This window comes from Anopheles arabiensis, chromosome 3 (assembly GCF_016920715.1).
Source record: "Anopheles arabiensis isolate DONGOLA chromosome 3, AaraD3, whole genome shotgun sequence".
In the NCBI taxonomy this organism is placed as follows: domain Eukaryota; kingdom Metazoa; phylum Arthropoda; class Insecta; order Diptera; family Culicidae; genus Anopheles; species Anopheles arabiensis.
In genome coordinates this window covers 19536554-19564396 of record NC_053518.1, presented here as the reverse complement: position 1 = coordinate 19564396, position 27843 = coordinate 19536554, and the positions used below count along the sequence as shown (strand labels likewise).

Below are 27843 nucleotides of genomic sequence, written 5' to 3'. Positions count from 1 at the left end.
GATGGCAGTTGACGGAACTTGAACGTAAACAAATAATCAGTCACAAAGTGCCTGCCCGCGGTGCGTGCCTGTACCTCCATTACGACAAGTTGCTACGGCCGTTTCCGACGTGGGGGAAGGAATGTCCGCCCCCGGCGAGCCATAATCCGGCGACGGGGTCCTGCTGCAGAAGCCAACAACCTGTCGGATAAATTTGCATGCGCACTGATTGACGGCGTTGTGCTGTTGGGGTGCGTGCGTGCGTGCGTGGTCCAGCTTTTGTGGACGGAAAGATTTTCCGTCTTTTGACAGCCGAAAGAAGGAATGGAATGCATGCCGTGTAGTGTACTTACCGACAACGCATCCGTTACCCCCTCGTGGTGGTGTTGCTGTTCATGACAGTGAACGGTCAGTGTTGCCAAAAATGGCCGTTTCAAGTGCTGTGGTGGCCGCCCTTCACTTTGTGCACACACACTGGTGATGGACAGCGATCGATGCAAAAATGGACATATTTTGCTACCGATCGGTGGCATGGTTGCCGGCTTGCACACACGCGATTGCTGGTGAGCGAGGTGTTTTTTTTTTGGGCCATTTTTTGTGGGATTTTCCTGGCCGCGGGATTGGGTCAGTTGAAGGTTGCGGGTGGCTTGCCACCCGTAGCTTCTTTGGTGTGATCAATTACAACGGAAACACAGTGCAACCTGTCGTGTCAAGAGAAAGGAAAATGATCAGTAAGGTTTGATTTATTGCTCTCTTCTTCGGTATTTTTACTCGTAATTTTTATTATCCACGTTTATTTGTTGTTTTGATCTCTATCTAGTGTCTCAGTAGTTTATCATAAAATCCTCAATTTGTAGAAATATTATTCTCATTATTTCCATTTTTGTTGTTGTTTTCCTGTCTCATTATAATGCAGTTAATTTCCTTTGTAGAAAATAAAAATTATTATTGTCATTTTATTATTGATGCTTCCGATATTTTGTTAATCATTTTATACATTGTTTATCCTATTTATTAAATAAAAGAAATTTGTTGGACTATTGTCTCATTTGTACTGGTCAGTCAATCTTATTTATCCATCTTGTTGCTTATTTCCGTTTTCATTTTTATTTTACCATATGCACCTATGCATCAATTACTTTTTCTTAATGTCTTTGGCTTCTTTATTTCTTCAAAAAGGCTTTATCGATATATTTTATTATTTTTTCACTTCTTTCTAATTTTCTTCCTTGTGAAAATCGACCATTATCAGCTACTAATTGTTTTTTTTTCTATTTATTACTTATTACATTAGTTACTGTTGATCTTATGCTCATAGCTTGAAACTTGATAAATCTATTTTAAATAGTTTAAATTAATCACTGCTCTTGTTTTTGCTCTGCCGTTTCCGTTCCCTTTCCATCATCATCAGCATTTATCATCATCTCACATGAATTATGGCTACTTAACATGACTCGTTCCTGGCACACCGTTTGAGGCGCACTCTAACAAATGTCTAGCCTAGCTCTGTTTTCATAACACCCCAAATTCACGACCTGCCGGGTTGCCCGCCGATAGATCAACCACCTAAACCTATCACGACACCAAATGGGCATCACTCTTTCCAACCAGCTGTGTGTGTGCCGCAGCCAAAAAACACACACGCAACGCGAACGCATTTTTCAACCCGTTTCGTGACGCGTTCATACGAGAGAATATAAATAAATCCGCACGAAGCTTCCCTTCCGCCCTGAATTTGCGGCTACCTTTTGTATCCGCTCGTGCTACTACCCTTTAGTAGTGATGGGAGCAGATCTTACACGCATCTAATGCCCCAACCACTCGCCCCACGACTCGCGGTAAAAGCACAGACCGGCCGGCGTGTTTTGGCGTACCCCGAACCCCGCTGGCTTGCGTGCGTGTGCCGGCGGGCAAGATGCGATGTTTATTTTCGTTTTGCGATCGAAAGTGAAATCCTGCTGTTTGGTGGCCGGCTGTGCTGTTTACCGTGCGCAGTTTTTTTTCGCCTTTTCCGATAGAAATTCGTTCTTTCGGGGGTTTTAAACGGTAAAACAACAATTTGTTTACATGCGACCGGTTGGTGAGCTGCTACGTTGTGGTTAGAGTAGAATTCTTGGTTAGAAAATCCTCGTCGTGGTTTTGCGTATTTTAATAACATAAAATGTAGAAGAACATCTCTCTTCGTGGTGCAAGTGTGCCTACGCAAAGGGGCAGAAATTAGGCTGAACAGATGATGATGATTAAATTTAATTTGGCTGTGCGTCTAGCGACCGTTCTGCTTACGGCTGTTTGTCGCATAATTTATTCGGGAAACGTGTGGTCCCGGCCCCGTACTGCAGGAAGATGCATCGAAAATGCAATCTTGGTTTGCAGATCTGCTCAGTATATGTGTGCACCATATGAAGCCCATAAAATACGGCAGCGTTCGTTGACATGCGACAAATTTTACTAGCTCAACGGTGCACCAATGGTGCGATGCAGATTTTCCTTCCTTTTTTGTTGCTGCTTCCTTGCATTCCTTCACTGGTCGCTCAACCCTGTTGACTTGGGCCAACCTTAATTCGGGTACAGCCGATGACAAGCCGGTATGATTTATGTTTCCGACCATCGCTGGAGAACGTGTTTTATTTAATTTCGCTGCCCGCGCTCGTTTTCGGTGTGTGGCTTAGTAATTGAGCGGACTCATTGAAAGACTCGTTTTCTGGAGCAACTCTCTGAAGTAAAGCGCAGCGGCGCGCAGTACGGCGGTCGGCATTGCGATAAGCAGTAAATTGTAGCAATTTGTTTTTTGGGTTTGTGTGTGTGTGTTTTTTTTTTTTTTTTTGACGGAGTCTTTTTCACGTCAAAAAGGTGAGCGGGAGCCGACAAACGGTGAAATGAAAAATGTGACCTGTCCGCGCCTATAATTAGAGCTATTCATCAGCAGCCGAAAATTTGCATGCGCTTTAACGTACCGCGGTACTGATGGGATGGAACTGCGAATTTGTAATGAACCATTGCTTGTATCTTTGCGAGATAGTTTGGAACTTTAATGTGTGCACAGTTTAATTAGTTCGTGACGTTTTAAGACGTGTTTGAGATGTAATTAATTTCTGTTGAATATTGGATATTCTTGGAGTTGTGGGGTAACTAAATTATGATTTAGTTGTATACAATTTTCGGAACAAATGAGAATAGAATACAGTTGATGTTTGAAATATTGATAAATAATGTCAACAAATGCAGTTTAACTAAGACTAAATTTTGTTTTGTTTTTGCGACCATTACCAGGGGTAATTATTTTCAGAAAGAGAAAGACCCAAGTGAAAGTGATGTTAAACCATAAATGCTCCTAATTGACAGTCATTGGAGATTAAAATACTTCAAAATGAAAGCCAGCCCCAAATCGTTCAGTCCAAAACAATGAGCTTGCACTGTGTGCACCAATGAAGACATTGCGCCTGATTGGCACAACCCTTTGCCACTCTTGTAGGCTGTCGTCTGATATGCAGATCACCGAACGACGGCATGTAGACGCCAGCAGAGCCTCTACACAGCACTCCATTCCGATCGAAACGACTGTAGGACTGAATGCGATTGAACGCATTTATTATTCGCAGTTTTGACGCATGCCTGTCACTCCTCGAGCCCCTTCTGCCGCTGTTGACTGCAAGCAACCGATTGGTGATTGACGTACGGCGGCGTGGAAAACTGTCTGTGGCTCACGATCTCGGCCTGGCGCGCACTCCGCATCCCGCTACCACCGGGTGGACAGTTGAACGATCGATAATTTGCTCGCGTCATCGATGAGGCACTTTTATTAGGTAGATTGAATCACACGAATCTCTGAAGAAAATTGAAACAACATGAGAGGGCGATCCAACCGTCAATCATGCGTTTCCGAGGGAGAGATTGAACGTTGACATGGACGTCTAGACGTCTGGGGCTGTGTGGTTGCTAATCGAATGATAAGTTTCAATTAGCAAACGACTAATGAAATAACAAATCAAGTTGGTCTGATACAATCACAAAACTCGTCACGTTCGAAGAAATGAGAGCACATTTTTTCCATTAAAAATCATACTTTACCCTCCTGTGTTTCGAGCAGCATCTCACCAAAACGGGCAATCCATATCCAAACATACTCGAAATTGGACGCTCCATATGCAGCTGCAAGGTACAGCAAAACCTCAATCGATCCTTTCTCTCGGCGCTCTGAAACTTAATAGGATTATTGAACGACCACCGCCTGAGGTTAATTATCGTAAAGTTGGACGAAACATTGATCCGCTCGAAGCATTGTCTCGTTGTCCCGGATTGGTTTCTAGCTCGAAATCGTACCAAATAAGATGCAAATTTATTACAACCCACCCGCCGGGACTTGGCGAGATCGTTTGCCAATTTAGTACTTCGTGCACTCGTGTCCAAAACGGTGGTGTGATGTTTGAACTGCAAAACCAGCAAAGTTGAAGAGCACCTGAAGGTCCTTTTTGGGGTAGGTTGCGCGCTTAAAACGTACAAAAACCTGAGCAAACAACAAGGAGAAAAGCAAAAAATCATTCGCACTACTTTGGCGTTATTAATATTACTTTGCTCGCACGAGGTTACCGCCGTGCCGCCGTCGAGCGATTGATTTGTGGAGTATCATTTTTTATGCCTTCTTTGCGTCAAAGCCCTGACAGCCGAAAAGGAGAGAAGCGAAAGTAAATCGTGTGTATGCGGCTCGTTGGGCCAGCCTTTTGCGTCGGGTGTGGGTTTATTTTGCGCAGTGCTGCCTCAAAGCTGCTGGGAACGATATTTCGGCTTAAGGGTTATAATTGAACTGGATTGGACTCTCGAGCAGCACAAAACATTCGCCACTGGGTGTCTCTGCCGTAGCCGGTTCGTAAACGTGCGAATTGGCTGTTTGTTTGCCTCATTAAGATGTGTACTCCTGGCGAGAACCGCTTCTACAACAACAACAAAAAGGCTTTAGTAGAGCAGTGCCTCGCCGTGTCCCCGCTATTCGGAAGGGGAAGGGCAGATGGTGATTATAGTATGCTGTAATGATCGTGATCATACGTTTGTAGCTATACATCATGGACACGGTTGGAGATACCGATGCCCATTGTTTGAATTCAATTAAGATCCTTAACGAGCCATCGTTTACCACCTACCGAGTGAGCAATGTGTTGCCCGAAGAACGGTGTTGCCCGGTTTTTCGGGGGCAAAATGTGAAGTATGTTGGGCCAGAAAAAGGAGTAAGGTAACCTGTTATTTTTGGAAAGCGAAAAACAAAACGAACCTTGTAATTCATTAAATTACTTTCGGATATTTTCGCGTACTAGCAGCAAGGTGCGGTACTGGATCGTTATCTTGCTATTGTAGTACATTGATTTTCTGGGATAATTATTGCGGTTTTCTTTTTTCTGATATAGTTTTATGGAATATCCCGTAAGATAAGACAGTTTGATTGGATCTTTGTGCTTGATACTGAAATCTGTATTAATCTCTGGTATAATTCCTTCGCTTATACAACTTATTTACTCAATTTCCATTTTTAAATGACCTCAAGGACCAATAAAATGTCTAGTTTTTATTTCTGCTTAACGTACTACAAAAGAAACTCAATTCCGTCCAACCAGAGGACCTTGTCGGGCAACTCCACTCAAACGTGGAAGCGTTCAGCGATCGTTCCTAGAGTTTTGTGTGTGATCATTAAAATTTAACGAACTCTACCGATCGAACCCACCTTGCCTTACTCTGGAAAGGGAACAGATAGCGCAGTGAACGTGCGGCGGCGGCAGCGGCGGCACCTACTACAAAACCGGACCATAAACGTGCCTTGCCATGGCACGGTTTTCATCGAAACGGAAAGTGATTTTTTCGAGCGGCTGGCAAAGCGGCCATTTTATTAGCATTTTCCGGCGGTGAAAATTCACACTAGAGTGCTTTAAATGGTGATGGTTGCGTGTGTGTACTGCTTTAAACGATTAATACGAATGAGTAGCGTTTAAAACAGGAACATGGGCTTGATCGAATGGTGAAGCTGAAGAGGGAAATAAAACCAGCTTCAAATTGGAAACAATTCTCCATGCTATTTAATGGCGTGTTACTATCGAAACGGTAGCCTTCGGAAGTCAATTTGTTAGTCAATTATCATCGTATAACACGGCACAACAACAAGCGGAGAATAAAAGAAACCAACAGTCCAGGGTTGGTTCGTAAAATGCGAAAAGTTAACCAACAAATTAGTCTTCAATGATCCACAACGCCATAGCAAAGTCGGCAACGAGAGAGGGAGCGATAGAGAATGCAAAAAAACGTGTCACCTTTAAGACAACATCTAACCTCAGTTATGTCTTTAGCTATTTCTCCATCAACTCTCAACTACGCGGTGTGATGTAAAGTGTGAAACGTACAAAGACAAACATCGAGTTCGCCCATTAAAGTGTCATCAAACGACGAACATCAAGTGTGTGCCTGTGTGTGACTTAACCAGGTGTTTACAAGCTGCTTAAACCCGATCTTTTAATGCCACCGGGCATAATGTTGCAACGGCAACCACTTCAGTGAAACCCTGGGACTCGCGTGTGTTCAGTGTCTGAAAACCAATTACGGCTCCAAAACCAGCGACCAGGTCGTCGGTGCATGTGAGTGAGCCAGGTTCAAAATGTCCTTACCTCACTCGATCGTTACCGCTGTGTTGATCGTGGTTGAATAGCTAAGTGCGCGTGTGTGTGGTGTTTGTGTGGTTCGAAAGACGACGGAACATCTTCATCGGGAATTTCTGTGACAGTCGTGGAATTCTTTTCCAGTTTATTAAGGAGTGTTATAAGAAGAATTCAAAGGTTACGCTCCAAACGTGATCCACGCGAGTGCTTGTAAGCGTGTGGTGTATAACATCTTTGGACTCCTCGGGGATAATACCAGTGGCCCCAGAGCTTCGTTGCGAGGTTGTAGTTCGCAAGGACAAAGTGAACGCATTCCTGTACACCGTTTTTGGACATCATTCCAGAAACTCTGGAAACGGAAGATATCGCTTGGAATTCCGGTGACAATCAAAAATGTCATCGTCCAAGCCGCCGACGATGAAGTCGGCCCTACACGGAGGCATTTTGGGCGGCAAGAGCAATGGCAAAAATGGCAACGCCGGCAATGGCAGCGGTGCCGAGGGTCGACCAGTGCCCGCCGGTGGCACGCTCGGACTCAGTGCTGCCGGCTGCAAGTACGACCGAACCATCGAGGATACGGTGGTGGCGCTGCGCCGCGAGCTTCGCACCGTGTACGAAACGCTGCGCGAACAGAACGAGAAGCTGGTAGATCTGGAGAAGGATGTGCGTGATCGGGACATTAGCATTCGCTACCTGAAGAACGAGTATCGCAAGCTGCAGGACTACTACCGGAGCAACAAGAGCGACCTATCCGTGCCGCCCAACTTTAACTTGAACGGCAACAACAAGGAGAACGGCGGCGGCGGTGGTGGTACGGCGAACGTGGACGAACTGCTGCAGAAGCTGCAGCAGGAGCTGAAGGAGAAAGATCAGATGGTGCGCGAGTTAAATCAGAAGGTGATCCGACTGTCGAACAATCTGATTTTCGTGCAGAAGGAGTCGCTCAGCAAGGACGATCGGTTGGACGAGCTGCAGAATGAGATTGACAAGTTCCGGCAGGTGGTAAGTAGTAGTTGGTGGTAGGATGTGTGCGCCGATACAGGGCAGCAATCAGTGACATCTTTGCTGTGACATCTCAGGTACGGCCCATCACGAAGGCGATGATCGAGAAGCGCTGCTCCGAGGACACGTTCGACAGCTGGTCACCGGGTGTGGAGAATACGCGCGTCCTGCCCGTCACGGAGACGCGCATCAAGCGGCAGGCCATCAGTGCGGAACCGTTGTCCTCGCTGGCCGGAATGCAAGGCGATCTCATCAAGATTCCCAAATCGTCACTGTAAGTGTTATGTGGGGGGCTTATGCGGTGGTGCATGTGGTTTGTATCCCAGGAAACTGGAAATCTGCCTACCACACACACATACACTTCTACGTAGGCGATATTCACACGCTTCACAGCAGCGCAAAGGTGGTCTGGTGGTTAGCCTCCCTACGGGTGCCCCGTAGCCCGATATCGTAGCGGAGTTCCGCGTGGATTTGTGACAGATCGAAGGATAGCACGAAAAAATGTAACCCCGAGTCGTCGGGTGTGTGTACACCGCGCTACACATCGGCGTGGGCTGTGTTGGCCGGTGACATGTGTACACCGTTTTATTGCGTGTGAAACCACAGCTCTTGCTGTTGCCGGTGGTATCGTGTGACATTTGTTGAAGTTAAACTGGATTCCAGGTTGGGGAGAACTGTTGTGAACGCAAACGGAGTCCGAGAGAGGCATTAAAACTAGCTCGCAAGATCCTTCCAGCAAAATGACTCGTTTTCCACTTTTCCACGTGAGATCAATCAATGTAACGAGTTGTACGTGCATTTAAAAAAGGATGCCCAAAGGGATGTGAAATCTTCCCCGCCCGACACCTCGGGCAACTAATGATCGGCAGCAGCAGTCGATCCGGCCGGCGATACAACAGGCTGAACCGTTCGCGTTTGCCACGTTTGCGTGCCCGCGGGCAGTTAATTAAAATGTTTACATTCCACCCCCGGTCGATGCGAAGTCCGTCGTCCGGCGTATCCGTCGCGCAAATTAAGCGGCATTAATTCTGTCACTGATTAGACCACCTTTGCCCTCGCCATCCTGCTGCGTGGTGGTGGGCACGCGTGAGCAACGAGGCGTGTTATGGACTGTTGGGGCATGGTTTTTGCACATGCATCTGCGTTAGGTGCGTTTTTTGTACATACACCCCAACGCAACGCTAAAGGCGAAAGGGTAACTAACAACAACAACTACTACTACGCACACGTCCATTGGGTCGATGTACGCAGCTAATGTCAACTGTGTGTGTGTATGACTTGGCGAACCGTTTTCTAACGATGGGCCCGCATCGAAACGGCGGTGCTAATGCTAGATGAACGATTTAATTCAATCTAAATTACTGTCGCACCATTGATTAGAAATAATTCAATCCGACACGGCAACGGTGTCCGGCGCTGCAGAATTTAGTGGCTGGCAAGGAGGTTGAAAAACTAGCGGTACCCGTTGTTACATTGTGTGTTTAACGATGGCTGCTTTGTGATTATTATGTTTGGTCTATTAAATAATTGAATAATTAATCATTTAATAACAGCGATTCAACTTTTAATCGAAAGGAGCGAACTGAACTGTTTCAAAGAGTAATGGCTACCCAAGAATTGTAACAAAACAAAACAAAAAACAAAACAGATTTTATTTGAGGTATCATCCATAAATTACGCAACGCTTAATGTTTTTTTTAAAACTAACATAGAATACTTCTTCACGGTCTCTCACATTATAACTAAAGTATAAGTGGTTGCAATATATTGATGGAAAGAATTGTTATTTTGCATTTATACTCTCGATATTCGCCCATTAATGGGTATCAATGAATAATTATATAAAAAAGAAAAAAAAAAAAGATAAATATTGCCAAAACTGCATACATTACAAAGTTACTTAACATTTTGTTGATCTTTTCGCAAAATTTCATGATAATACGATAATAATATATTAAAGTTGAGACGTTATCAACAGCACTCTTTCTTTCGTCCGCAGTAAATTATTATTAATGAAAACAAGCGTTTTTTAAGCTATCTCTGAGTTAGATTTTTATTAAGAGACGCTAAAAAATCCGCATTTGATAACCATGGCACCCCAGGAAACACAACTGGCTATCATATATGAGAGACATGGCACTCAAAGTGTTAACTACATTCTTTAATCTCATAATTAAGTACCAAAAAATGAAGTAACTGAAACAAATAACCTTCTTTATGGAGTAACCGGTCATGCCGGCCTCTATTCAGGCTTTCGATACTTAGTACCACTTAGCCGGATAGTCAATCCTTGCTTAGGGCGATGAAAACTCAAGAATTATGTACCGGTACTATTGAGTCAATCATTTCATTCTATTGAAGATAATAAAATCATCGTCGTATTTCTAACGCATGACTCATCAAATTTAGGCTCTATATATAGTAGGTAGAGATTTTGGACCATCTTGTGTTGTGTTACCTAAAACAGTTTTCAACCACTCTTTTTCTCATTTTTAACAAATTGTAACGATAGAAGATACTTCAACCTCCTCTGAGAGTATTACGTAATTTATGGATAATCCCTTTGTCAGAAGAATTCAAAAATGCCTCTGAATGTTGACCAATCAAAGTCTCTCCTCCTCAAGCTCAATTGCGTGCATTTTGCTCACAATTCACGTGCAATCCTTTAACATTTTGTCTCAATATGTCTTAATTTTACCATTCATATGTTGAATGAAATGTTGGATTGTAATTTTATAGCCATCTTTTGACTAAATTCAACGCGACAAGGCCATGACGTCCACCAACATAAACACCGCGCTCATCGTTCCTCATTCATCTGCCCATAAACAATGCACGCTCCCTTCTCCCTGCAGGTCTTTTCCAAAAATGGAGCGTTAAATAAAGGTATAAATCCAAACGTCGACCTCAAAACAAAACAAAAAAAAGGCAAACATCGAACCGCCGATCGCCTTGAATGGTGTGAGTAATCAGCTACTAATTACCTCATTAATAATTGTACTCACGTCACTTGGCACGGGGTGCCGCAAAGGTCGTCATAACTCATGCACCAACCAGCGCAAAACTCAACCCGCAGGCGCGGAGGCCACACTCCCCAAAAAGCGTCTAGTGTGTTAGCTTCGCCTCGGCACGAAGAAGAAGAAAATTCCCAGACAGCTGGGGATGCCTGTGCCCAAGGCCCTGCAGGGCACAGAAAAAAGGAAGGAGTTCCATGTTTCGGGGTGTCATTGGTGTTGTAGAACGGTTCCTTTCAGCACGTGCCGTACCCAGTCTGTGGCATGTCTGCGGCCCACACACAACTCTCCCCACGGCGTACATGGGAGGAATATGTAAGTACGCCCAGAAATCTATGGCCTGACATTTGCACTCCATGGGAACCTTTGCACGCCCATGCAGGGAGCGCGATATCGACAGCACAGCACCGTAGTGGTGCTGGCGGGCGGTAGACGTAACGCGAGGTTGCTCTAGTATCCTCACCCTCTAGCGGCATCAAACCTTTGGGCGAAATACTACTGTCAATACTCTCAGGCAGGTCTCATATAACCTCAAACCCACGGATATTGTGTACAGAGAAAAAAAGTGAACCATGTTCACCCATCAACCCACCTGGGTCCGTCATCGAACCAAAAACACTGACAAACACAAACGCCCGACCACCTCGGCCAGCTCTCTATCGTGTGTGTGTGTGTGTGTGTGTGTGTGTGTGTGTGTGTGTGTGTGTGTGTGTGTGTGTGTGTGTGTGTGTGTGTGTGTGTGTGTGTGTGTGTGTGTGTGTGTGTGTGTGTGTGTGTGTTTGGTCTGGTTCTGGTTGGTCTTAAATTTTATGCCCTCAGCAGACCAGCAACAGTCATCGCTTGTCACCATTAAACAACCATGACAATTTCATTAACCACCATCGCATAAAGCTGACCTACGGGTCGGTACAATTTGACTACCCTGACGAGCTTACGATCATCCCACCAAAGGGAGAACAGCCACCGGTCGGTCGGTCGGTCGGTCGGTCGGTGTACAGCCTATCCTCGCCCACCCTACAGAATGTAACAACGATCCATTTCGCTAAATGTTTTATGCGTTCGCTACTTTCGACAATAATCGTAAAAATTAATAACTTCGACTTGGCGTGTGCGCGGGCGCGCATTTGCGCGTAGCCACTGGGCTGGGCGAGAGTGGATACATTGTACCTGGCTCCAACGGTAGCTGTAGTAATGGTGAGACACTGGATGGATTTATTGTCCGGTTAGGGCAGTTGGGCGGGTGACAGTTTTCATTACCCTTTTGGCATGTGTAGGATGCAATGGGGTTCTATCGTGGGTGGTTGATACAATGGCTGAACCGCTACAGATTCATTTTTCAATTTAAATTCCTGTTTTATAGCACTTATTCACAATATACGAAGTGTGAAATGAAGTGTGGTATTTGCAGTTTTTAATTAATAAATACATTGTTTCAGCTACCCATCTCAACAAAAATGCACCCAAAAGCATGTGTTTTATTTTTAATTTTCGCATAATTTCAAAATACAGACATGAAACCACAAAAATCAAAACATAGTTACGTCTCATTTATTTACATCGATCGATAAGTTAATTGCTACAAGCGGTGGAACCCTCCCCGGGGAGCTTTTCTCCCGCCGTAAAGTGCTCTTATTTGCGCGCATAGCAAGCCACGATCGCGCGATCACACGTTGATTGATTATTGCAATCGCTAAAATGGACATTTGCACTTACCGACGCTAATTGTCTTTAGCGGGCGACCTTTGCGTGCCGTGCCGCACGTGTACATATGATTGCTGAGCATGATTACGTCCGTGTCTGTGTCTGATTTCAATTCGATCATCAATCGATCATCTTGACGCTATCGGCAGTAGGGGGGTAACTTAGGGTAGCATAATTCGGGTGCTGCAAAGGGGAGGTGATTTTTTGTTCGCCTCACTCGAGATGTAATTAACGATCGTGATTAATGAGTTTGTTTCCGTACCCGCTTGCATTACTTTTAGATCCCGTGAAATAATCAAATCTGCCATCTTGGATAACGATTTCATGAAGAACCTGGAAATGACACAGATACGCGAGATCGTCGACTGCATGTATCCGGTACAGTACGCGGCGGGCAGTCTGATCATAAAGGAAGGCGATGTGGGCAGTATTGTATATGTGATGGAAGGTAAGTTGAATTATCGTTTTTATGCCATATATTTTTTTTCGTTAAAAATATTGGATTTAAAAATTTCAAAACCCCGGTCTGAAAGCAAGATATTGTGTGTATTTCATTTTCTAAATATTTAGAGTATTTTTATCCACATGATATTTTTTTAAATCATATCATGGTTGGAGTTTTATTTCTATAAATACGTATCGTTTTTGAACAAATCAGAAAATAATACCTTGAAATAGTATTATTTATAAAATTTTCTAATTTTTTTTTTTGTGTTAAAGAACAATGCTGAGGTAAAATAAAAATAGTTCCTTCAATCATAATGAACATTTAAACAATGCAAACCGTTCTGCTCTGTCCAATGCTCAGCACCATAGTGCGCCTGCATGGCGACGGTTTGCAATGCATACCTTCAGGCGTATATCTCAAGTGAAATAGGCAAAATGTCGACTTTGTCGACCTTGATGCGATGTTTTGTCGCCATTCGCTGCTCTTAAAACTTAAATTAATGTTTGAAGATATTCTAGCTTTTTTTTGTTTCATTTTGTTGGATAAATGAATGTCAAATATTGTTCTAACTGTTTTGAATATTTAAATAGTACAGACAAATTTGATCTTTTGTTTTATTTTATTTGCTGAAGAATTAATGATTCATGATAAGACTTATGTCGTTTATGAATGACAACACCGCCATCCTTCATGTTCTTCCTGTACGGTGGAGAAATGTTGAGATGTTGGAGCTCTTCGAGCAGCAAAAAAAAATGATGGATGCATTTGTGCAACATCCGTTCCTGTCCGCATGCGTGACGGACGTTTGCATTGTCGTTCGCTGGCTACAATCGTGTCCGAACTTTTCGCACTCTTCCAGTTCTCCAGCAAGAAGCGAAAGAAGCCTCCCGAGCACAACACCGCTGGGGTAGATTTTTCCCTCATTTTCACTTTCTACTCTCCGACGCCGGATATAACCGCGCAGCAGCATTAGCAGTTGTACTGACTTGATCAATGATCTTACCGCGCTCGCACACAGTCCGTCTCACGCAGCTGGGCTGTTGCGCTGCCAAGCAGTGTAGATTTTCGCATCGTGCTTAAAATATTACCCTGGCGTGCAGACCGCAGTGTTTGCTGCGAAGATGAATGGCGGCTGCCTGCACGATGACGACTTGTCGGCCGGCCGGCGAATGCGCTTTCGCTTTCAGATCAAATGACAATCGATGAATTATCTAACCGTGCGGCGGGTGCGCGTCATGCGAGAAGCGTCCTGTTGGGAAGCGGCATTTGCGAGGAAAGTAAATTGGCAAGCAATGTGCCTGCCATTCGCCGAGGAAAGTCCCGACCGACAGGAGAAATATGTTGATCAATTCGAAGCATTCATGGGCGCCATCGTCTTCGAGACGATCGTTTTGTGCCGTGTTTTCATCAGCGCGCAAAATCTGGCGCGTTGTTGGCGATTGGTGAGCAGATGATCGTTTCTATTTACCGTGTAATAACCGCAAACAGATGGGTTGTTTGTTTAGCGATATTTGTTGTGCAATTGAGTCGGTTCAATGAAAGTAAGCTCTTTTTTTACTGAGCAACAAATAAGTTTATTTGCAGTGTAAACAAGACTAGGAGCTTGTTAAGTTATGCCTTCGAGGAACGGACTAGATGTATCAGACTTGTATTTATAACTTAATTTACAGCAAACAAACCCCGATTAGCCAACGGGCAGTAGTAGCAACCCCCAGTAGTCGTGGGTCCTCCCCGACTGAACCTTAAAGCGCATGTATTAGAGGCGTGGTAAAACGTGGTAGTAAGATATGCGAAACGTCGGTAAAAAAAATCAGATGAAAAATAACGAAACACGCGTTCGGCAAACGCCAATGCAAACAAATTAATCACACCGTCCCTTGTTTGTGGAGACAGGCAGCCGGGGGCAGTCAGCGGAAGTGAGTGGAACGGCGAAACGGCGAACCGAAACGCCTTTCCATAACCACCCCGCTTGGCCCGGAGTGTGCAACATAATAATTTAACGCTTCACTAACGATTCCAGCGATTCGGCGCGATGCAAACGACCGTGAGGCTTGTTTCAGGTGTCGGCACACTTCCGTTTCTTCCAAATGCCCTTTTTTCTCTCCCATTCTATCTTCGTTTGTACCCGGTCGTACGTACCCGGGTGGCGATGGTTTTTCATGAACGCGATTCTAAAGCGATTGGAAAGCGAAACAGAACCGACCAGTTCGATTAGCACATGTTGCGATGAACGGTTTCCGGCGAAGAAGACACAATGGTCCCGTCTGGAGCTTAAGGGGGTAACTGTCTCCTGTTGGAAGAACAACATTCCACACCTGGTTTTGTTTATGTTTTCCACCAGTGCCCCTTTTCCTGAAGATCAATTAACAGTGTGTGTTACTCTTCTAGTGCGCACGCTTCCTGTTCTGCACGAAGTTGACGTAGGCGATCGGAACAACAGGCGCGATTGTTCTTGGTCATTCGTTAAAAACTCATTTCCAGGGCAGTGGAAGATAGATCGTCCATTATCTGGATCTTGTAATTCTGAGCTTCCTCTTCTAGACGAATAGGTAGATAAAGCTATAAAAACCATCCAACACAAACTGTGTGATCTGCCCACTTGAAAACAGTCCTTGGATGTTCTCAACAATCCAAATCATCGTGCCATGTCCAGGTGTTGCGTTTTTTTAGTACCAACTCTTGAAGTTTGCAACCACCAATAACTCGCTCGTTAGTCGCGTTGTAGCCTTTCGTGTGGCTTCAAATTTGTTTACAGCTTTTCCAAGGCCACAGAAACAAACCCACCGTACATGACGGTGCGCCTATTCTACTGGACAAACACAGTTCGTGGGGGTCGACAATCGGACAGGCTAGCTCCAAAATCTGATCGCATCATGTTGTCGCCACTTAGTGCAGTCATTGGACGGTATCTCGACTCCGCCCAGACATCATGCTCTAGCGGTAAACGATTAACATGCTGACGTTTGCTGGAAGCTTGTAACAACCTTTGCCGATGAAGAACGGGGAGTCTCTGGGATGCCCTGCGGCATATGGTATAGGTGCGACCTGAATGTGATTCTACATTACAATGCTGCAGGATGACGTTGAGGTTGATCTGTCTCTAGATAGCGTAGCGCCTTTGGCAGTCAGTAAGGTTCGTTGTCAGGCTCCCCCGTTTGCGCTGATGTTTGCAGAGCTCGATCGTACAGTTTATGATACCCGACACACCATCGATCTTGAAGCTGCTCATCTCATCTCGTTCTGACCTCGTCCACGGACGGGTCGGATCTATTGCAAACCTGCATCAGACACCAGAACAATACCCAACCGGATTGTGGCATTGTGCTTCGGGTGGAGGTTTGCTTTCGTGTGTCGACTTAAAAAGCCATTTCGGAGTGACGTACCGCTCACTCACTACTCACGGGTCACTCGAGGGCGAGATGATGTTGCAGCAAATGCCAGGGTTAAATATTGGGCAGACGCGCCAGACCGGATTCGAAGATGAAATAGTAGGTCCGTCCGATCCGATTGCTATTGTTTCCGAGTCTGTGTGCGGCGGAGAGTCGACTCGATCTCTCGGGTCCGCCGTTTTCGGCAATCGGCAATCGGGGATCTCGGTGTGTTCTCACGAGATTGCGATCGTACCGAAATAAAATCAACACAATGCAGTGCGGTGTGGTGTGCCTTGTTTGTGACGAGGTGCACGTTTTTTTAAGGGCTGGGCTGAGATCGGCAGATGATCGCTTTATAAACGCGTGCAATATTCCAACCGTGCGCCCTCTAACATTTTAATTGAATGTAGGTTTTTGTTGGTATTGTGGTGCTAATTGTTTTATTAAATTAGGGCACCAGCTAGTCTAAAGTGGAATTTAAATGTTCGGGGGAGAGCCGTTTTAGGGTGATTGGAGGTGTGGGAGTGGGTTTTGTACAGAATGAAATATCCATTTGTCAAGGCGACGTTTCGTGGTATTGGTACATCGGTTTAGATCAATTAAAATGATTTATGATCTTGGATCTAATTTTTTGTCGTACCGTGACTACTCTGCGTAATCTTTTTAACTCAGAACTGCTAAAAAAAGAGTTTGTTGACGCTTTTAAAATAGGTTTAAAAGATTTGGATTTGGTTTATAAAGGGTTTACTCAGTAGATACTCAGACTTTTAAGTAGATAATCAGATTGTAAAAACCATAAACAGCTTCTAGCTTAGTAATAAAAATAGAAAACCAAATCTTCTATGATTAAATACCTAATTTGTTCAATGTTTTTTTTAACTTCACATCAACAATCGATCTTAATAAAGACAAAATGCAAATATAAGACCATTTAAACTTTAGAAACAATGTGATTTTAACGTAATTCTTAAAATTAGTTATTTAATTTCAATTACTTAATCTTAATTTCAATTAGTTTTGACATTTTGTATATGATTTCCAATATGAATGTCTACCCAAGAAATCAGTATGCTTCCATATTGCAACACAAAAAGAGTTCCTTATCACCGGCTACTTAGTGCATGGCAAGTATGCGTATGAAATGGAGCAAGCTTTTCTTCTCTCCCAGATCAGATCACTCTCCGATCATGATCTTCAATCCAATCTGTTTACACAACACTCTCTCCGTAGTGCACACGACAACGATCGGCAGATCGCTCAAAGAGAGTTCGCAAAGCATAAACAACGGACCTTCCCATAGGGACAACCTTCACGTCCAGCTGTTCGAGGCGCCACCGAAAAAAAAGCTCCCTCCAATTCCTCTCTTTTTTCTCTGTTTTCAACTGCAAGAGAAATCGAAACGGCACCCCGATCGCGTACACACCGAAGCACAAAGAGGAGGCCCCAAAAGCACAACGCACAGCCAGCCAACGCTCTCGCAAGCAGCTTTCGTGCGGCCCGGGCACGACCAGGCCCGCTCAGTCACGTTTCGCGTTCCGACGGCAAAGCAACACGCGCTCGCGCACACGCCACATCGTCTAGAGGCCGTGCTGTGTTGTGTGTTTCGGGTTTCGAGTGGGGTTTTTTCGCGTGCGTTCCCAGTGCTGCACTGTTGTTTGTTTCGCCCTGCTGTGTACACATCGATTTTGCCGTCACCAGCAGCCTCTGTTGCTGTGCGTGTCACTTGCAAAGGGGGAACACAGAAAGAGGAACCACGCGCGTACGGCCCGCGGTTGGATTGGCGCGGTTCGCGGATGCAAAGTTTAACGATCAATCGCAGCCACGATCACACGCACACGTGCGCTTTTGGTAGTGCGGTTTCTACAATTCCACGGTGTGGTTTCGTTTTGTTTTTTGTTTTTGCTGTTTACGGTCCGTGCTGTGTGTTATGTTGTGGGCGATTGTTTGTGTACGCTTCGGTAGGTGCAAGATCTCCCAGTGTGTGTGTGCGCGCGTCTTGTGATCTTTATTGCACAGAAAACAGGCGGCCCATTGGGGCAGCTACAACAGCTCCAAGGTCTGAAAGCTCAAGCGACGCGGGAGTACAATCTTGGGTGTTGAGGGTGATACGACGACCACCACCACCACTTGGAGAAGTCAACAAAAAACCCGTTCTAGGCCTTCTAGAGCCTCGCCCTGCAAGCAGCTTTGTTTGCATCGGGTGCTCTATGTGTGGATGTGGTGTAGTACTGTGTGCTTTGTGATGAATGTCCATGTTAGTTCCTGACAGTCTGCAAAATCCCAATGGGATCCCAATTTGATCTATCGACCTCATGTATATTATAATCATGTATATTATATTACCTCATGTATAATACTCTCCAATACACTCGAGTGCGTGAAAGTGACATCGACTCATCGAAAGTGTACGACCTCAAAGGAAAGTGACAGTGAAGGACATCGTTGACGTATGCAACGTCTTGGAGAGCCAATAATGCAAAACCAGCCACCCTGCTCCATCGACAATCTCCAATTGATCGGATTATTCTGTAACTTCTTGAAGGCACGCTGCGCTGACTCGCTTTGCGGTCGAAGTCGAGTCGCTCGCTGCTGGTTGAAGTGTTTTCACTCACCCTGAGGGTGTAGAACACGGCTTCGGCTTGCATACACCACCCTTTCGAAACGAACTCTACCGGTCGCCACAGCCGCGCTTCGTTGTCGGTGTTGGGTTTACCGACCACATAAACCAGTCGGCGACGACCCGCGTTTGCCAGTGAGATGAATTTCTTCGCCCGCTCATACGACCTTTACTGAAGCCGCGGCGTGTGTACGCTCTATGGTCCCCAGACAAGGAAGTTTGCCAGTAATGTCATGCAGACGGGCGGGTTGAGCTGGAATAAATAACCGGTTAGCGAAAAAAATAAACCCGGCTAAGGGTGGGTGGAAGTCGATTTGGTGGTTGTTCCGCATGTCTCTTGGAGCTTCTTGGAGTCCCCCCTTCTCTCGCGGAGTAGTCATCTCCGCGTTCGGGAAGGACGTTGGCGGGTCCTCAAGCATTCCATCATTCTGTATGAGCAACCAGTGTGTGAGTAAGCGAAGTCCCAAAGTCTTATGTCACCTTGCGAAATGAGCAATCGGTGTGCTTCATGTGCCCGCGGGCGCACTATGTGTCGCTTTGGTGACAACTCCTTTTCCTGAGGCCTTCTGAAGAACGAGCATGGAGGGGTTTTTCTTTGGCGTTTGTGTTGGGCTGCACTTTAAACATCAAACCACCACCACACTGTTCCACTTTTTTCCGTTCACTCCGAAACGGTCGAAGGTAACGAGATTTTATGTTTCGCAGCGCTCTCTTCTGGTGTGGTTCGAATGCAAACCAACCGACACTTTGGAGCTCCGGTTTATTGTAGGGCATTGTGTTGGGTGTGTGTGTGTTCTTTTGGTGCACCGTCATGGTCAGTACTTCTGCAGTGTGCAGTAATTTACGTTACTTGAAGAGTGAGCGACATAGCAAACGAGAGAGAGAGAGAGTTGGTTCTGAACGGCTCAGTGTAGGGTGTTGGCTTCCCCTTCGAGTGGCCCTGACCACCCTCCGAATGCGTTGTGAATAATTAAACCCGTGCTCTGCGCTTTTGCGGTAGCGGAGTGTCCTTAAAAGATCATTTTGCGCGATTGTTTCGGTACCGTACTTCCCCCGGGCCCGAAGAAAAACTGGAAAGGCACGTTCCAAGAGTGGTTTATTTGTGCAAAGATTTCAAGATATATGCAAACGAGCAAACTGTTCGAAGTCGTAAGTTGGAAGCATTTCAAGCGCTCTTGGAAAGGAGCTTATAGAGTAGTCTAACTGGAGAGAAACTTGAAAGTCTATCGAATATACAGAAAAACCTAATCCAAAGCAGCCCAATTTGAGGCGGATCAATTTTAATTGGCGCCGGGTGGCGATAGAGCAAAGGTGTGGTAGAGGCATCGCCACCGATATAGCACACTTCTTGCCCCGTCCATAACGACCAACACAATTAACGAATGGTTGTAGCCACGAAGCACCTTCTAAAACCGTCCCAGACAGTGGCCCGAATTGAGTCATCATCGTTCAAATTGAAAATCCATTTGGTAATCGGTCTCAGATGATCAATCACCTTAACGAGCGCCCAAGAGGCCCCCGTGTGCAATGAACCGGCGTAACACCTCCCGATAACTTCCTTATTGGGCTGCGCCAAGCGACATCCACTGAAGGGATTGGGGTTCGGAGTTGAAAACTGTTTGGAGTTCCGTGTACATTGGACGCTCCACATTGTTGATTGCTTGAAAAGTAGCAAACTTCAAGATATCCTTCACATATCCCGCAACAACTCTGTGGCGTATTTTCGATAGCTTCACAGTACGCGATCATCAACGATCGAACAGCTCGCGAAGTATGCGAACACTATTGGAGGCCACATTCCTTTTGGGAAAAATCCGAAACCAACACATTTGCCCTTCTGTGGGCGAAATTTGCTGCGCGAAAATGTACTCCTTCTCTCGTGCGCATCAGAAATCAGACCGCCGCGATGAATATCCGATGGCCAAGGAAAATGCCAAGTGAACGTGGAGGTTTGTTTGGAGGATGTTCTCCACCAAAGGGGGGGAGCCCATTTTCGGCATACAAACACTGCTGGCATTCATCGTACGTCGCGTGACTGGGCGCGTTGCACTTGTTAGAGCCTTGCAGTGCGCGTGCTGGAATGTGTGATGTTCCGTTGAAGGGCTTCGGATTCTTGCAAGCGTATCGGGCGCGCGAGGGAGTGCCCGGAGTGTTCATCTGGTAATTGGACACGTAGACACGGCTTTAAATTAATTCCTCATCAATCGAAGGATGCACTCCCAGACGGATTTTTGCGTGTCGTCGTTGTCGGATGGGGGATGATACTCTCATCCAATTTGTGTTCGATTGAATTAAGCTAAACTACCGTGTAATGGATGTCCCACTTTTTTTTCGATAGAGAGAGAGTATGTAGAGTAGAACTGATAATGTATCTAATTTCCTCCCATGGAAGGGTTGGATGAAGCGTACGTTGGTATCGAAAACAAATCCACTAGTAGTTTCGATGCACGTCGTCGCCGCTTCGGTTTGTTGACGGCTTGAGGCCGTTAATTAGTGTGATGGTTGGTTATGTTGCTCGCTGGCCCTCTCGAATGGAATCGAATTTCACTTATCCACGTACGGAGGAGGCCTTGGCTTTGCCAAAGAAATGCAAAACACAGACAGCCGCAAAATCGATCAATTGCGCCCATTTTCGGCGTGTGCTAGCTGCTGTTGTTTAACCTTTTTTGTTGCTGCCTGGCGTATGTGCGTGCCCAATTTTGCAGCGTATTGTTTTTCGGTGCGGAATCCAACGCACGCTCCAGTAACCTATTTTGCGTGCGGGAAACTAAAGCAACGCGTCGAATGGAGCATCTCAATATAAAAAAATCAAATCCTATGAACCGCGGTAGTTAAATTGTTTACAGTTCCGGGATTGGATGATACTTTGATGCCCAATGGCTCTCCAATAATTATGCCGCCTTTTTATAATCCTTTTATAAAAGGTTCCTTTTCCCTTTTGCGAACCTGATCGATCGTAACAAAAGAACGTTAATATGCGAAAGCAAAACGGAATGCATAAATAAATAAAATTATCTGTAAAATGAAATTTTAAACAACTCCATAATGCCGAAAAAAAACGATTCGATTTCGAGGCTCTTGTTACTGACGGAGGAAACTGGATTGAGAGCGTTTTGCTCTCTTCTACATGCCGGTCGCTGTTTCAGCTGACACGGCTTTTGGGGTTGGCAATTTTAAGGTTCGCGCAACCGAGCTTGCCTCATGCGCTCACAAACACACACTCTCGGGGGGACGGAGGACCTTGAAAACTCGTTCAGCCGAAGCGACCCGGGTAGTCGATGGAATCCGTACAAAAGCACACCGTTCCAGGATGCACGATCGAAACACGGTGACGGCGAGACGAACGAACCGGTTCAAGGATCATGTGCGTCATGCCTCCAGACCGGAAAAATGGCGATTTCGTTGTCCACACGCGACAACGACGATGATGGCAAAGCGGCAGTATTTGGCAAGAAGAGAGGATCGTTCAACCCAATTAAATGGTGACCAAAAACAAAACCAATGCACTTACAAGGGAGGTTTAGTGCAGAACTCAACAACGCTGAATTTCTTGCAAGAATTAGGGCTAGAATGGTTCCAATGAGTCTTACTTGTTTGGTTTATGATGGGAATTGTTTAACAAAAACAAACCAACAAAACAACAAACAAACAAAATAGTATTGGCGTACTTTATTGCCTTGCCTTCACAATTCAATCACGCCTCTCTCGCATAAACAATGCTCTTTAGCAACACTCAAAACGCCCCAGAACGAATTATACATTCCAAAACGAATGTCGGGAGTGTCTTACACACCCCGAAAACACACGCCAAAAATCGATTTAATTTTTCATCTGTCTTCAGCACCACGGGCGAGTGTTTGTCAAGGTTATTTTGCTGATTGAAATATTTCGCCATTCCTTCGGAACAGATTGCGATGTCATGGCGGCGCGAGATCAACAATATGTTGACATTTTTCGACGCCAAATCTTTAATAGAGCTAGCTGGGTGAAGGCAGCCAAGCACTCATAGATTGGCATAGAAATGTAATCTTTGATTAGAGCCGCAGCTTGTCTACGGGCACTTCAGGAGTTGCTGGTGGTATTTTCATTGTACTCTTGATTTAACCATTGAGGTATTTGAGTTCGAAGAGTCTCGCCGTAGATGTTGCTCTCATCACGTTGATGCTGTTATCAGTGGTTCATCCGCGAAGTGTAACGTGACCCACTCCACACTCTAGCCCGCACCGACAGAGGCCCATCATCAATCCGGAAAGTCCGTAATCAGCAGAAATTCATTGAGGTTATAGCTCGGTGATCATTGGGTTTATACCGACCAAACAAAAAAAAAGACTGTCTTGCTACTCAGGAAAGGAAACACCCTTTCAGACAACGGCATAGACGCAAACAGAGGCTCATCACGCTCACTTTGCTCTGAAGATTGTACTCCCTGACTCGCTCGTTGCTCGTCGATTCCATGGACGGCATTGTAGAGGTGTGTGCCACAGTGTGTATTTATTTTTCTATTTCTCTCGCCTTCTGTGTGTGTGTGCGTAGCGTCGTAGCTGAAGCGTATCAAATAATATAATCATATTACATGTGACGACCAGACCAGTGAATGGAGTGCTTGCTGCTGCCGCCTGTGGCCGTTGCTTGTTGGTGCGGGTGTGTACTCGACCCTCAACTCGGTAGATGCTGCCCTAGCGTGCGTCGTACGTCGGCGTGAAAGACACTATTGTGTGTACAGTTTGCAGTGTACAGGACCTACCCTGTGCCTGAAAAGAGTCCAGAAAAGTGTTAGATTATTGGAGATTCCCAACATGAAAGGTGCTACGTAGTGAGGTTCTTATGAGGTGTTTCCTGTTCCTATGAAGAGGATTGAATTGTGAGAAGATATACATATCTCACCTGGAGGTACGGTTGTTTGTCTGTGTCTGTAAGGTTAAAAGTGCTAGCAATGAGGATCACCCATCATCCGGGCCGTGCGATTGACGCGAGTCTTTCGCTGGAGCAGCGCAGTGCGATGGGTGCCCTGTACGAGGCTAACTGGAATAAGGTACAGTCCAGCATGAACTCACTGATCGAGAGTCATCATGAGACGAGTCCGTATGACACAGTAGGTCAGGCAGCGAGTAGCAGACCGGTCAGCCAGCCTGCGCCATCCTATCGCATCTCAACAGTGACCGGATCTTCCGAAGATGATGAAGGCCTCCCGGACGAGGAGGAGCGTGACGCATTTCAGGAGAGCAGTGGCGCACTGAAGGCCCTAAATGGGTACCGTCCAGCCACGATAAGACGCGCCCGCCAGCGACAATACCCAGAGTGGGACGAGTTGAAAGATCCGAAAGATGCTCCGGATGATCCAAGCGCCACCAAATATCATACCGTTCGTGGGGGACGGATGTTTGAAAATACTCACAAACCTCGACCAGCCTTGCGGGGGTCCAGCATGGCAGAGTTTGATGCGGGGCATTATGCAAACTTGCTCCCAGGGGAAGACCGTGCTCCCGCCGTACCGGCACGCAACGGAACGCTCAAACGTTCCAACACGGTGGCGGCCCAAATTCCAACCGCCCAGCAGCGAACGCTCGATCGACGGGAGCTGTTTCTGCGCCAGCAGCAACACCAGTACACTCCTCCACAGCAACCCTCGAAGAAGGAGCGCGTACGGCAGCAGAAACCGATCGACGAGTACTCGGATCATCTGCACCGTCCCCCGGTCAGTCACTACCCTGACCCGATGACGGATCTGGAGGGTAAGCTGCGATCAAGTGCGATCTGTGATAGTGCTACCGGCGGAGGTGGTGGTGGTGCACGGTACCGTGATAAGTCCAGCCCGGCCGACTATCGGCGCGGCAGCGATGACAGCGAGAGCAATCTCTCGATCGGCGATCGTATGACATCGTACCGGTCGGATAACGATCTCTGCTCGCAGATCTATCGCGAGGGAAGCCGAAACGGGTCGCTCGCAAGTATACCGCGTGCAACGGCGACACTATCCCGCAATCGCACGATCAAGGGCCGGCCTATCCTGGAAGACATTCCGGCGGATCTGTTGCCCCGGCTGGAACCGGAAAAGCCGAAACGCTCCTCGAGCAAGAAGGTTGGGTTCGGTAAGATGTTGTACAATACGATTTCCGCTGGTACGAAATTCCCGCGCACACTACTCAAGTCACACTTTGGAGGTGGAGGAGCACGGGAAGGTGGCGATACGTCCGAGTATGATAGTGCGACGGGCTATCAGGATTCGCCACTGTCGTCGATGTCGTCGTCTTCGTCCGCCTCGTCTACGCCACCATCATCCTCCAAGTCATCGTCGTTCAAGAAACTGTTCGGAGGGGCCGGCAGTAGTAGCAGCAATGGAAGTAGGAGCACCAGCAATAGCAGCACGGGTTCTGGAACAGTGCATCAGCAGCGCCGCCAGCAGCTTGGTGACGATTGCAGCGATGCGTACGTTATTGCAACGCGACCAGCCAGTGGCGGGAAGTATCCCTCGCTGGTTCCGGTGCATACGTACGCACGGAAGCGTCGCACGGGCAATCTGATCGCCAACGAGCCCATCTACGGCAACGTGGAGGAGATCTACGCCAATCCTGACGGTGAGTTTGCACAATGTTCACGTTTTTCTACGATTCGTACACCGATGTCTATCCCCTAGATATATGGGGGAAGATGGATTTCTGACTGTGAACAACTAATTGATACACATATCCGCTTTATCTCTAAAGAGAGCAATTAGAGTAGTACCCATCGACTTTGATCGTACTCTATCAACTGTCTTCCTCGTTTTTGCGCGCACAAACTTTCTTCTCCATCATCATCAGAGTAACCGCTTGATGTACGCCTGCCGTCACGATCATAACCATTACAGTCTCACAAGGCACACTAGCCGGATGCACCGAAGGGCATCCTGCTGTGCAACGTTGTGCAGCCTGTTGTTTGTCGTATGTTGTCTCTCTTCATGATTTTTAGATGCAAAAAACCGGCCAAACAGTTTGCAAACACATCTCACCGACGACTCATAATAAGAGCCTGACGATAGTGCCGCTTTGAAAGGGGCTCCAGTCCCGATAACAATAAATGATGACGATGGCGCTCGCGAGTTCCCTCTTTCTTCTCATCTCATCGCATCCAAGATGCATCAGCCCGTTTGTTGGCGAGGCAAAGATCGTGAAAACAACCTCTCCGCGCGTCCATCGGGATGCCGTAATGTATCCCAGGTACTTGCGGATAATGGCTCTCGCGATCTCCACCAGATGGGAGACCATTAGTCAGCAATGCAAACACTTAACCGGTGGAGGTCCGGTTTCCATTCCCAGCGCAGTGTGTAGCGTTAGCGAATGGTGATGACTTATCGCGATACAGACACATACACACCGGCGGTGGAAGTGACAGGAAGTTAAGAGAAACATTAGAATTTACTTAACACAAAGACGTTGGAGGGAGAGAAATGTCTTCCGAGAGAGATACCTTTGGGCGATGATCTATGATGCGGTTTGAGAGATTATGAAAGGTTATGGATGCGGTGAAACTTACCTGCAACCGGTACGTTCAAATCCCTTTTCTTCAACGTGTCACCTTTGGACCTACTGATGCAAAGTGTATACATTCGGGCTTTGATTGGTCGTTGCCGAAACTATTAAATATCACTCAAAATCATATTTCAAACCCGTCAGTCCATTAGGCTGACAATTAGGCGCAATTGCTTCCTACGGTAGGTTTTTCGGTACGTTAAATCCGCATCCAATGGTGCGTTTATGTAAGGTGAGAAAATTACGATGCTCACCAGCACCCCGTGTGTTGGGTACTGATCTTGCTGGTTTCATTCAGCTCTGCGAAGAACCGTCCTAAAAGCGGTTAAAACCCGTACCCAGCACCATGTTGGCGCACGATACAGGGAACGTTTCACTTGCTTCCGTTCGTGTGCACCTTTGCTTCCACTGCCGGAACACCATTTACATGACCATTTATGCGATTAACCGCGTCCAATGTTGCAAATAGATCGAATCCGGACACGCTGTTTTACCACCTTCCCCAGTACGCGATGACGATTTTGTAACGCGGTGGCGCGCGTGTATGCGTGTGAAATGTGTGGAACCAATCGGAAATGTTGTGATTCCAATCTCGCAGCAGACAGAACCACATGTGTATTGCCGTTTTTGTTGATCCGCTCGTTGCAACGGAAAACAAACGCGTCTGACATCTTCCCAAAACACAGCCGAAAATGGTAAACGAAAGTGACACCGTACCGGGCGGCAGGGAACTGACGACCGTGCAGCATCACTTTCACTTTTGCTACATCTTCGATGGTCAATGCACACACACACACACACGCATACACACAACACATAGACACGCCGGCTAAGGAAGGCGCATCACAACCAGATCCCGTCTCGTGCAAATCGTGCCGCGCTTGTTAGTCCGTATGCACGATGCAGCCCAGACGCATCAAGCCATTGCCGTGGAGGATGATGCTACCGCAGCTGGGTTGAACTTTCGCCAAGATGATGGTCCTCCAACGTCTACCACCGTGTCATCAGCGCGTTCGTACGCAAAGTCGAGACGAGACACCGCCCCGTGTCGTCGTTCAAGGCGAGTCGCTTCCTTCCTTTAACCTTTCACTGCTGGAAAGCTACATCGGGGTTTGCCTATTACGAGAGCGCACGCGAGATCTAATCGAACACACATCGTCCTCCGTGCTCGGTCGTTCGTCCGGCAATCGCGCATTCGTAATTAGCCAAATCCTCGCGCGATGACCACACCGTCTTGGTTGAATGTCAACATGCTTCGTCTCCGGATGAAGTGGTTTTTTTTGCGAAGAGGAGTAATAGGAGAGGATCTCTGTTCTGAGACGTTTTAGATATGCTCATTTGAGCGGGATGTGATGTAAGCGAGTGATATTATGAAAGCGAAGAAGATAGCGCATCGGGTAAGCAAAACGACTGTTGTGTGTACGACGGTGTTCCCCCTGTCCAATGTGTGAGGGTGATAATGGGTAAATTACGGACAACTTTAGCTAAATACTTTCGAATTGTTGTCACCAGGTGCTTTCACGTGCCGATGAAAATTGATAAAGACCATGTTTCGTTCATTATCACCCACG

General features: G+C 46.4%; 1 protein-coding gene across 5 annotated transcripts in view; it reads left to right on the top strand.

Annotated features, from left to right (window-relative positions):
• Window positions 1–27843, top strand: part of LOC120899642 (cGMP-dependent protein kinase, isozyme 2 forms cD4/T1/T3A/T3B) — a 129620-nt gene that overhangs the window by 65517 nt on the left and 36260 nt on the right. For 2 of the 5 annotated variants that reach the window (XM_040305716.1, XM_040305717.1), the window contains exons 2-4: window positions 6306–7613; window positions 7691–7887; window positions 12610–12776. In XM_040305716.1, the coding sequence (XP_040161650.1) occupies window positions 7005–7613; window positions 7691–7887; window positions 12610–12776 (973 nt within the window). In that variant the 5' untranslated portion in view covers window positions 6306–7004. Of the gene's footprint in view, window positions 1–6305; window positions 7614–7690; window positions 7888–12609; window positions 12777–17684; window positions 18106–23297; window positions 25340–27843 lie in introns of those variants that run through there. The other 3 variants (XM_040305713.1, XM_040305714.1, XM_040305712.1) reach the window with 2 other exon arrangements.